Source organism: Urocitellus parryii, chromosome 1 (genome assembly GCF_045843805.1).
Source record: "Urocitellus parryii isolate mUroPar1 chromosome 1, mUroPar1.hap1, whole genome shotgun sequence".
Classification (NCBI taxonomy): domain Eukaryota; kingdom Metazoa; phylum Chordata; class Mammalia; order Rodentia; family Sciuridae; genus Urocitellus; species Urocitellus parryii.
The window spans coordinates 219,000,115-219,013,123 of record NC_135531.1 but is presented as its reverse complement, the minus strand read 5'-3'; the positions used below and the strand labels follow the sequence as shown (position 1 = coordinate 219,013,123).

The following is a 13,009-nucleotide window of genomic DNA, read 5'->3' as shown; positions in this document are numbered from 1 at the left end:
AGTGTAACAGTTAAATTATAGAAAATATATCTGTTCTCAAAGTTGAATGTTGGGTAGAAATATCTGGTAGTCAGCTAAGAATTTTGAAGTTATTATTCAAAGGGTAAAAAGTGAATTTACATGGTAGGACGTTTTCTTGAGAAGAAGAATATATGTGTAGCAGATATTCATCAAGAAATGGAACTAACTAAAAATGCAAAGAATAATTAAGACTGTGGATATATAAGTAAGATCATCATGTGAGCATAAAAAATGTAAATGCAAACAATACAATTTACTACCAAAATTTGAGAGTAAAATAAAATATCTGGGGACAAATTATACATAGGAAATATGAAAATTTTTCCATTACTGAAAGAGTTAAACCTACTATGGAAAAATAATGATTTTATATTGAAAAGAATATAACATGTAACAATTACTTTCTATATAACTATGCATACACACACACACACACACACACACACACATACACACACCCCTAAACACAACATTCATCTCTGATTGTGTTTGCAATATTCAGATAAAGTCTAAGTAACTATATTCAAATATCACAAAAAGCATCATTTTCTGCAGCTTTCTTCTTAACAACTAAACTATAGAGACAGGGCAGCATCATTTTTTAGATGGTAGGGCTGTGGTCTTAGGTTTTGTGTCCCTTGGGATGCCAAACATCAGCACAAATTCCTCCCTGTTCCTTTGTATCACCTTACTAAGTGAGTTTCAGATTTCCACAGCTGACCTACTTTTTAGACTTCATTTAGCCTGTGTTTGAAAAAGGCCAGATTCAGGCTTCAAAAGGCTCAAAATACATCACATGGAACAGTGAAAAAAGATAAGCAATTGTGTGGTAGTTTTAAGCAATTGTGTGGTAGTTTTAAATGATAGCAAGTAGGTTTGCTAGAACATTTATAAGGGGAATAAAAAGAGCTAATATATATATATATATATATATATATATATTTTTTTTTTTTTCTTTTGGTGGTTCTGGGGATTGAACCTTGTGCACTCACCAACTGAGCTATATCCCCAGCCCTGCAAATCTTAATTCAGATGAGCAGTGTACCCAAAATAAGAGATTTCTCACAGAGTGAGAATCTAAATCTTAGGAAACATTCAGGCATTATATTTTGTGTCTTTAAAAATGGCAGGTACTATGGACATCTGATAAACATTGACTGATTGATTATGTCAATGTGCATGTAGAACTTAGAAATCCTCTTTGGATTTGTCATTTCTAATGTAAAAAGAAGATAAGTTCAACTATAATTTTATCCAATTCTAAAGTAATCAGTCTTACCCTCATTCCTTCAAACCGGGATAGGGCTCTCAATGGCCTCAGAGCTCTGAGTGTTCTGAGGGATTTGATGGCACCAAGTTCAGAGTAGCCCAAGGCATTTGCAGTTAGGCTAACCAATGACACCTACACAGAGAAAACAACACAATGTTCTTATTACAGGCAAAACATCTACACATTTGGCTATATAGATAAACCTTTCTCTGTGCAATAATCCAGTGGTTCTCAAGCTTCAGTCAATTTCAAAATCACCCAGGGGCTCATTAAAAATACTGACAGCTGGCACAGTCTGAGTAGGTTTGGAGTGGGGCCTGAGAATTTGCATTTCTCCAAGTTCCTGGGTAAGGTTCAAAATACTGATCCATAAACCACATTTTGAGAAGCATAATTAAATAGATCAAATAAAATTAGTGAAGTAAAATAAAATAAATTGAGATATTAGTATAACAAAAAGATTACAAGAAAAATGTTTCTTTTAGTCATTCATACAGACGACTAATGAAGTTGATTAAAATTTTGAAATACTGAGCTAAAAAGAAAAAGAAAACCAGTTTTAGGTAGCACAGAAATGTCTGATTTCCTTTGACAATATATAGAAAATTCATTAAATTACATGTCAAGAAATGTATTTCATCAGGAAGCACATCAGCATTCCAAAAGCAGACAAACAGAAACAAATGTGCAGTATAATTTTAAAATTATATTAATATATATTTGTAAAAGCATGTTTAATAGTAATAAGTAAAGCACATAGAATATTGTTACAAAATCTTGATTTACTTAAACCAATTTTGCAATGCTATCTGAAAGTGAAATCTCCAAATTTAGAAAAAAAATTAGCTACAAAATTTTATTTCAACTGGTTTATTTAATTTCCCTAAAATCAGATGTTTTAGGATTAATAATCCTCTTCACAAGTAGAAAAAACAAAGTAAGTGAATTATGAACTGTGAGGATTTTCTGTATATAGGAAATGAGGACCTACAGTACTTTACCTTCTCTGAAGACAGAACCAAAAAGAGATAGCATACATTAAAGAATGAAAGATAAAAGTTAACATGAAAAATATTCTGAACATGGGAAATATTTATCAGCTGACTAAAAGAGGTTGTAAAATATGCAATTTTAATGTAATTTGTATTGTTAGGTTTGAAAAGGAGACACATTCAGACACTGTAGCAGTCTTCTAATTTGTCTTTTGATTTCTAAATGATTCCCTTTCTACTCCATTATTCACACCCGAACCAATTTCTCTCCCTAAAAGACCAAGCTGGTCTTGTCACTTCCCTGTATGTCATTCTTCAATGGCTTACTCTTTACTGAAACATGAGTCCAAATTTCTTGGATAGCATCTTGGGTCTCTTCATACTCTTCTCTAACTTTTGTTACCTTGTCATTCAGTGACAAAACCAACAAACAGTTTTCTCTTATTTCCTGGCAGTCTATGCCTACCCGCAAGGACTTGTTTCTTGAACTGGCCCTACACGTCATACATCAGTATTTTAACACTTGGTGTCCCTCCCTCATCTGAACCTGCTGATGTTCTCATCTCTCAAATTCCAACCTACACTCCAATTCCCTCATGATGCCTTTCCTCTTCTTTCAAGTGAAGCAAATTGCACTTCTAATACAGGTGCCAATATGTCACTGAATACCTATCTGTCCTTACTGTTAGACTGAGAGTCCTTCAGGATGAGAAAAATGACTTAGTTATATTTATAGCTTCCATAATAGAATAGATGAGCAATATACATATTTTATTTAAAAACAGTAATAATCAGTTTCATATATACTCATAATAGTTTTCCTAAGTCAAAAATAGTAGGATATTGATATATATTAGGAAATATGAGTATGAACTTCAGGAAACCTAAATTTCTCTTAAAAATATTCCTCTATTCAAGTAGTGTGGATTTTGTGACTTATCTTTATATAGATATTTTAAGTATTAGGTATTTTATTAACAATCTGTCAAACTATCACAACCACAAGCTAAGTAGCAAAAAGTTCTAGTATCATGCATAATCCCATTATTCAAATAAATAAATGGCTATAGTTTTAGTACATTTTTTCATTATTCACAGTGTTCAAACATATATACTTTTAAATGTTACTTATAGTCTTTTTTATTTTCAGATGACATTAATGTAATTCTGCATGTACACATATGTTACATTTAGTAGTAATTTGTCTCATATTCAATTATTTTAAAACTCTTCTGTATTCTGGCTTCCCACCTTCTGTTATTTCAACACCAATGTAGTATAATAAACATTTAAATAACTGGTTGATAGTGAATCTGTTTCTATCAACACAAAAATCAAGTGGTATCTCTTGCTTTTTGGACTTTCAAATTTCCTTGGAGTTAATATTCCATTTGTTTGACAAACACTTTTCAACAGGCCCTTTTCATGATAAAGATACTAATGACAAAGATGCTTGGTAAGAATTTAAATATTTCTATTTTGTGAAATGTGAGAGTGAAAAAGAAAAATTCCATAATTAATATATAATTTTGAATAACTTAGAATTTCAAATATAAATTTGAACCTAAACCAATAAGAAAATAATGTGGCATTTGATTTTTCTGTCCAGAAAGTATACATACTTTAGTTGGCAATAAATATTTTAGGCATCCTTCCACTGGGAAAGTAGAAAGTATCATTTATATTTCAGCCAATGCAGGACTTACTGAGTGACCACTACAAGACAGCCACCATTGTCAGGACTAGTACCTACTATCAGCTGCCACGGAAAGAAATAAGAGACTGCAGAATACTCACATCAACAATCAGGAAGTCTAGCCAGCACCAGGCATTGGTAAAATACATTTGAAATCCATATGCAACCCACTTTAGAAGCATTTCCAGGATGAATATATAAGTGAAAACCTTGTCAGCATATTCTAACATGGTCTTAATGGTTTTTCGCTGCTCAATATATATATCCTCAAAGGCCTGTAAAGGGAAGACAGTTTCATTGCATAAAGAGTCTCTAATTTATGTATAAGGGAAAGACAAATATGCAAACATTTCATGGGGTACCCAAGGCAGGATGGGTTAGTGCTTCTTAGGGCTACATTTACTTTATGGCTATCTGGACACAAGTGACTACTGAATGGACATTTCGATCCCCTGAGGAATTCAAATAATTAAATTTTGGTATTAGAGTATCCCAAAAGAGCTTAAAATTTTAAGAGGCAGAAAGTCATTTGGGTGTAGATCTGTTTTCTTCAGTGCAATCACTGAAATGTGCCCTCACAGTGATACAAATAATGGGCCTCTGGAAAAGAAAAGGGATTATTATCTTTTACTTACCCCCCACCCCCACCCCCGCATGGGCATATATGCTCTGTCCTCATTTTGTAGAGTTCTTGGGAAAAGGTAGGGAACTCAACTGCAGGAGCCCCTTGGCTTTGTAGAATGAAAAGACAATTTATCCAGCTCAATCCTCTTATAAGGAAAACTAGCAAGGTGACATGGTGGCCTGGATCAAGGACAAAAGAGGCTTATGATCAGGGCTCAACACAAGGGCCTGAGAGCTCTGGAGCTCAGCTTGTGGCTGGAAGCTCCTAGAAACAAGTCATGGTGCCAGCATGTTTGTGCAATTTGGTGAGCCTGAACTGAGTATAATCACTAGTCAGCCACTGATAAGACTTTACAGGTTCCTCTCTCCTTGGCATTAAAATTCAAGGCTGGTCTTCTGGACAAAGAACATGGAAGGATGCAGGATTTTTGGTTAAAACAGAAATGAGCTTAGAGGCCTCCAGATACAATGCAGTTATCTTCATAATAAAATCAACTCATTGAACATTCTAGTAAGTAATTGAAAAGCAAAGGAAATGCAATGATATTTATATCATCAAATGGGAAAATGAGTCACATTGTTTTCATTATATCGGTCAGCATTTTGACCAAACTGGCCATTCCAGTAAGTGACATTAGGTTTGCAATGCTCTCAAGTTGCTATTCCTCAGTGATTGAGTTAGCTCACTCTTTGCCTTTCACCATGGTTGGCAAGTAGTGAATCCATGTGAACAAGACAGTTGAGTTCCATGAAGCATGGAGCTTATGTTAAGGAGTTTGGTATTTAGCTGACACTTGCCCATTATATCTACACACACATTCTTAATAGATGAACTGTTGCTAAAAATCTTTAATTATCATAAGATACCATACTAACCTGGGTTTAATTCCATCTGAGGATTACTCCAGACAAAGCAATGACAGTTGCTCTTTACTGGGCTTCTCATGCTGTGCTAAACACATCATATGTATTGTCTTTCATTCTCAAAAATATCTTATTCTAAAGAGTGCAACATGAGGTTCATTGGAGGGAAAGGGAAAGGTCTTCAGGGAAAAGGTGAAGGAGCAGATTATGTACCACCTACCAGAGCCCCACTGCTGAGCAGAATCATGAAGACGATGAACGTTTCAAACCAGTTGTGCTCCACGATCTTATAGCATGTTTTCCTCAGGTTCCACCAGAGTTTCCCTTTGCCTTCCTCTATGCTTATCTGACAGCACTTGAACTTCCGTACACAATCTAAAATACGTGAGAGTAAATGAAGAAACATTCACTCTTTGATTATGTATCTTTGTGTTGGTGGAACATGCATCTCTATTATTCCCCTATATTATAAATAACTACTTTTTAAGATGATTTTATTTATAGGAATCAAAACAGTCTATATGGCTTTTTACTCTTCATTGAATAAATATTTATTTTTATGTTTCTAGGACCATTATAGTGGATTATATTACGTTATAAAAATATAAAAGTAGAATGACAGGAAGAAAAGTAATATTACTTAAAGTTGGTAATTCCATCCTGTTCTTGTATTGAGTATAATTCTATTCTACATGGAAATTATACATATATGAATTTTAAAATCTGTTCATTTAATGGTATATTTAAATATTTCCCATTTTATCATAAGCAAGTATACTTAAGAAATATTCCATAATATTACTCTAAATAGTATTACTAAAATTTATATAACTATTCCACTATTACTGGATATTTGGGTTGCTTTAATTCTGACCATTAGCAGAACCAACATAATAAGCATGTTTGCATAATTTGTATAATTTGTGGACTACTAGAGCAAAGGTTCCTAAATATTTACTGAATATTAGCTTTATTAAAAAAATCAAATTGAAGAAATTATAGTACTATAATACTATGACATATAAGACACCCTTGCTGTAAAAGAAGATGCATTTTAACTAGGGGTGATTTGTCTACAGCTTCTATAGTTATGGAAAGCAACAATTATCACAAGATAAAAAGTTCATAAATGTTCATCAATGAAGTTTAATTTCTAAACCTTATGGAAGATGTGTGGAGTTGTGGCTAGATCTTAAAAGATACATGAGAATCATGTCCAGAACATGAAGCTGTAAGAATGAAGAAGTAATATAAGCAAAATTTAGTGACAGGACATTCTGAGAGCTTCACAGAAAGAACTAGAAGTTAAGACTAGGAAAGTATCTTAGAGCCAAATGGTAGTAGTTGGTTTGCTACACAGCATTATTATAACAGATAACAGATTCATACCTCAAATAACATAATTTTATCTTTCTTCAGAAAATACTTTTTGAGATTATTCTAATGACATGTTGCCCAATATCATATAACTTGAAGCTCATTTCAGCATTTTTATGATCTATTGTTTTTGTTAACAAATAGTAAGAAAAATTTTGATCTTGAGTAGCACAGGGAACTATTACTTAAGAACAGATTGAGGGCTAGGGTTGTATAGCTCAGTAGTAGATTGCTTGCCTAGCATGTGTGAGGCATTGGATTCAATTCTCAGAACCATATAAAAGTAAATAAATAAAATAAAGGTTTTGTATCCATCTACAACCAGAAATATTTTTTTTAAAAAAATTAAAGAACGGATTGACATGTACATACATCAATTAGCATACACTATCCTATGACCAAACAGTCAAAAGACAAATTACCACTTTCACTTTCTTTTTAAAAAAATCTCTAACCCTAAAGAAATATATGTATGGTTTGGTGTTGTCTCCCATGAGATACTTTAGATGACTACAGAAAAGCCAGTTATCAAGATACCTCCAAGGTGAACAGGATCCTCAGAAATAAAAAAAAAAAAAAAGCACCTAATTATGTAAGTTAAACCTGTTTCTTAAAAACTGCCGTTGTTTTGATACAGAAAAAGCAAAGAATGTGCAAATTAACAGGTAGATAGAGAGGTAAGCGGGTGAGGAAACCCGGACAGAAAGACAACAGCCAGGCGCCCAATGCCTTACAGACCTTCCGTGAAGCAAGCTTCCGGTTCCAGAGACTCTTCCGGTTCCGCCTCAGGCTGCTCTCCCTCAGCGGGGGCTCCTATATCGACTGTGCTGCCTTCAGATGAACTGGTTGCATTGAGCTTCTGAAAATCAATCCCACAGAGAAAAAAAAAAAAGCTTTTAAATTTTTTCTGTAATCTAAGTATAAAAATTCATAAGGGGTGCTGCCCCGCCCCCCACGTCTTCCATATGCATTTTCTTGATCTGTAATTTAAAAGTAACTTAAATATATTGCCAGTCTGCTTTGATACAAGTGGGGGGTCACAAGATTAGATACAGCACTATAGTATACATTTTTTCAAGAAAATATGATGCTAAATAACTTTGAAGTCCATGTATACAGATTCTGAAATATTGATTTGCAAATTAGTTTGTAAGTGACATAGTTGTTTAATTCTAAAATTGTGACCCAACCAACAAAAGCTGCAGGAGTGTATTTTCATGTCAAATACAGAAAAGATTTGATCAAATGCACATAAACAGCAACAATCTAAATTTATCCACTTTTCATTGACATGAAAACTTTTACTACTGATTGTTATTAAATATATTCTATTATTTTCTAATTCCGAAAAGAGCAGCACGTTGTTAGCTAGATAGCAAGAGCTGATATTTTGCATTCTCTTTGGCCAATGCACTCCTGCGATTCATTGTGCATTTGGAAACTACTTGTTACTCTGGCACTCTTACCTGTCCTGTTAGTACAGGCAGAAATGAATCTTTGGTGGTTGTTGTTTTTCTTTCTTTTTTCCTTTGGTTAAATAAAGAATCACCAAAAGAATAAGATAGTAGACAGAAGTTGACTTAAATTTTGAAATGCAATAAACTTTAGCCAGGTCAGACCACTCTTGGGATCAGTATAATAAATGAAGGGATCCTGGTCTTTAGAAAGATGCAGAGCCAGGTGTGAGTGCCACACGGAATCAGAGTAGTTTTGGCCACAGCATTCTTGAACCTGTTACAATGTTATTACCATTAGTGCATAACATTAGAAATGGCTGAGCTGAAAAGAGCTACTTTATACAGAGGATGAAATAAGCACATGATAAAATGCACACTGAAGTATGTTAAACTAGATTAAAATGGATGCTGTAGTCAGTACTGAAAAGATTCAACCTACATTTGGACTAAGGATTATGTGGATTTTCCTCTAGGAAGATGGTTCCTTTATTTTATGAAAATAACTTTACATAAAATATTTCCTTAACATATTGGCTCTGACCAAGTAAAAATATTTACATCTAATAAGATTAAAAATGTTTTTGCCTCAGGTAGTTTAATGAAACTAATGAAAGGTGCATAAATATTAGATTCTCCTGCCATCTTAGAATTAGTTTTTTGATTATTTTTATATTTTTCCAGAATAGGTAAATCAAAGATTATATAAGTTGCTAGAAGATTGATTTTCTACTTGGTAGGCATAGCAAAATACTAGGCAATTGATCATAATACCTTTGTCATTAAAATTTGATCTATTTTGTTCTAAGATGAAACATCAAAATAAGAACATTTATTATGAATATTCTAACATTTTAGACTTATTCTGATTCATATCCTTCTCTTTCGGTTAAACTGTCTTAAATAAGTAGAGTTGAATTTATACGCATGTAATTGAGCAAGAAGTTACTAAAATATCCCTGTGTTTTAACACATCTAATTCATATGAAGCTGTTACCTACTATGGATCTGATAATTCAGATCCTGTCATTTGCATGATGTTGTAATATAACACAGGTAATCAAACAAATTGAAGCTTAGTCACATCTGAACTAACTACAGACAGCACAATGGGGATGGGAAAATTCTCCTTTTAATAATTAGGATAACACTGCAAACAGAATAGGGACAGCTTGAAGTGGGTCCAGGGAAGGAGCCATATTCAGGACTCTCCACATGCTCTACTGATGTTGGCCAATGACCATCAGAGCCTACCTCAGGGCTGAGTAGGATATAAGTGCTCAGTCCATATTGTTAAAAATGAATGGATTACTGAATATCTGAGTGAAAGACTTTCTAACAGAAGGTAGGCTAGCTCTCAGTAGTGATAAGGGGCAGTTACCAAAGTATTACAGGAAATCTTGGTTTAAAATTTTAAAAGGTTTCCATGGGATCCCAGGAACAACCGTGGTCACTCCTACTGCCACAGAGCTGGGTTGCTATTATGTTAAATGACTTCAGGAAGGCCTGAGTCATCACTGCTATTCCCCTTCACTATTTTGTAACAATCACTCTTATTTCCTTTCATGAAATCTACCAAACAAATCTGGAATCCTCATTTCTCCCACCCATCTTCACCATGAAAGGTGCATCCTAGATCCTGCATGATTCTTTTGTGGTCTATTTTGCATTTTGACCTTTGATAAAGGGTCCAATTTTTTCAGACTGATAGATTCTGGTCTCCCTAACATACTTATCAGATGTTTGGGGGCAGGAAACATGCACTCTAGGCCCTATGGATAATACAAGGAATATAATTTAATACTAGGAGCAGACTCTTAATTGCCAATATGCTTTTTATTGATTAGTGAATGAATGAACAAATCACTAGGTCAATCATCTGTGTTTAATAGATTGTCCAAATTAAGAATTCATCCAATAGTTTGATCCAAGGTTAAAATTAAGGAATGTTAATCAAAGATTTTATACAGACCTGAAAATGAGACTTCCCTAGAAGTTAGTTAAAAAGTTTCTTTTTAGGTGTCATTTCTGGAAAGCCTAAAGATAAAGGGAACTTCAGTGCTTCCTCTTATTTAAATCATATTAAAAATTAGAGAATGAACATTGTTTCCTTTCATTTTAGTGCACTGATAAGAAGTACTCAATACATTTTTTTTCCTGAAGCAAACTACTTATATCTTTTTAATGGTCAGGTTATTACTTTTAAAAAAGTGTAACTTAAATGTATTTTGTGTTTCTGGAAGATATATCTTTATAGACCTAACTTTCTGAAGCAAAGTTTATGTTTTTGTCATCATTGTATCTCTCACCAATGTCTGTTATGTAATACATGCTTGTCATATAAATCAATGAACAATCAGGGCAGAAACTCTTATTTAACCATTAACTACTTTTACCCCTTTCTAACATTTTCACATTCAAGGGAATACAAATAATAGTCTCTCTTAATTGCAGGGTAAGCAATGATTAACTAATTAACTACTCTTAGGATAGTGAATGTTGTTGCAAAACCAGGTTGCCAATAATTGAGACTGAGCTAAGTTTGTGGAGTGAACTTCAACTTAACTTTGGAGTCAGAAAAACTACTATTGAATCATTTTAACATTGTTTTCTCTGTTTTATGTACATGGTCTGCAGGGGTGAATAGGACCTCTTTCAGGACAGGTAATCTCATCCTTTCTCATCTTTCCAAGAAGTGGAGCAGCTTAGGATCCATCATTGTATTTCTTGTATTTCTGGACTCTTCCGATACTTAATTTACAAAGATGAAAAATCTAAACTTCACTTTAATGTCTAACATTAGTGAGTCCAGTATCTATTTAGTTAAGAAAATGAGGGTTTAATCATGTTGTTAAAGTCATGGTGAATCAGTGGGTGGATTCTATGTTATCTATGCCCTCAGAGAATATCTTGATGCTTCAGAAGTAAACCCAATCTTTATCAATTTAAAACATTTAATAGACTGGATATGTAATTAAACATTGTGGGTTCAAGGTAGTGCCTATGATACTATTGATTTTCATGTTTCATAACCAAAAATCAGTATTAATTCTAGTTAATTTTGTAGCTCTGATGTCTATTCAAATAGAATAGAGATAGGTACACATTGAAATATTTCATAAACAAATGTTTACTTTAATCTGTAATCCTGAAATATAGGACAGAAATTCTGATTTATAAAGGCTTTTTTTGATATCAATCAATGACTTTTGTTAAATCACATAATCATATTAAAACGTGTTGATTAAAATAGTTAAAATATTTAAACAGTCCACAAAAATCCAAATGAATCAAATTAAGGATATAAACATCTTCAGCTTCAGATAAGTTCATAATCATGATCAACCTAACTGCAGTGCAAATTCACCCATTAGAACTGTCTGATGTGTGTGTCACTACATGGAACTGTTACAACTTGTGCACTTAAAGAAAAATTTTCTAATACAGCTTGCCTGTAAGAGCGCCAATCTGGGCATCATTCTCTGCAAAATGTTACATGTCTAATAAACCAATATATGATTTGGCCACAAGTAGACCTAGTTTGACAAGTTTTATACTTCCCTTTGGTAAAATTTGGATGTTTAGTTTCTTTTTTCACTTACCTATATTTGTTTATCAGGTAACAACAGGACTGGATGATACTATGAGAGTAACCCTTTCTTACTTAAGCTTTAATGAAAACTAAGAATACCCCAATGTCAGAATAGTAATGAGAATATACAGGAATAGCCAATTTTACTTGTTATGAAAAGAATTGGCAATCATTTACACTCATGTAGAAATACTAATTTTTTTAGATGGAAGTCTCATGGGATTCTTTGATTCTTCTAAGTGCAGAGTAATGACAGTCATACAAATTAAGCAAGCTAGGATCATATATTGCTTAATATCCAATAGGTAAACATCAAGACACAATATTTCATTTTATTTTTAAAAATACTACACTTAAACTTTTATTTTCCACATCAATTATAAGTTACTATTTTAAACATCTAACACGAAAAATTTTAACACTGGAAGAATGGAAGTGATGGCTTGCTTGACCAAAGTGACTCATTACCATTAGAAAGGAACTGTTGATGCCATCTTTTTAAATGAGGAAGATGGCAAAATCAAAAGTATTATTCTCATTATGCTGCATTATTCAAAAAATCATTTAGTGTTTATAATGAATACGTTAGTTATAAAACATTTTAAATAACAAATAGCAAGACTCTAAATTATATACTTGAAATGGCAAACAAACAAACAAAAAAAGAAACATTTATGTCATGATAGTCTATCTATCCCTCAGTAGATTACAAGTACCCCAAAGATTTTGTGTTTGGACTACTTTGTTCTAACATTAAAGATATTTCGAGCCTTTTCTTCCATTTAATCACTATCTTATTGAAAATGTTTCTCATGAGGACTGTTTATTTCCTGGATAAAATCACAGCTGAGTTCCCATTGAAGTCATCCCAACATGCTTACTCAGATGGTCCCTACACATTTTTGACCCCTTCCTATCCCTGGTATTAGAATTTAGTATATCACTTCAAGGCATGAACAATGTTTCCTAAGGGACAATCAGAGATTTGTTTTTAAAGGAAATTGAAAATTATAATAGTGTGAAGGATGGGAATAAATAAACCAGTTCCTGCTTAGATTGTATACTACTGTACTTATTCCACCTGTTTGCTACATAGACTAGTAGATAATATACTTGATC

At 33.2% G+C, this 13,009-nt stretch overlaps 1 protein-coding gene across 5 annotated transcripts in view; it reads right to left on the bottom strand.

Moving 5' to 3' along the window:
* LOC113198410 (sodium channel protein type 2 subunit alpha) overlaps positions 1-13,009 on the bottom strand; it is a 93,584-nt gene that overhangs the window by 17,574 nt on the left and 63,001 nt on the right. For all 5 annotated transcript variants that reach the window (XM_026411097.2, XM_026411109.2, XM_026411098.2 and 2 more), the window contains exons 17-20: positions 7,583-7,703; positions 5,688-5,842; positions 4,081-4,254; positions 1,301-1,423 (exon numbers count right to left, since the gene is read on the bottom strand). In XM_026411097.2, coding sequence (XP_026266882.2) covers positions 1,301-1,423; positions 4,081-4,254; positions 5,688-5,842; positions 7,583-7,703 — 573 coding nt within the window. The remainder of the gene's footprint in view (positions 1-1,300; positions 1,424-4,080; positions 4,255-5,687; positions 5,843-7,582; positions 7,704-13,009) is intronic.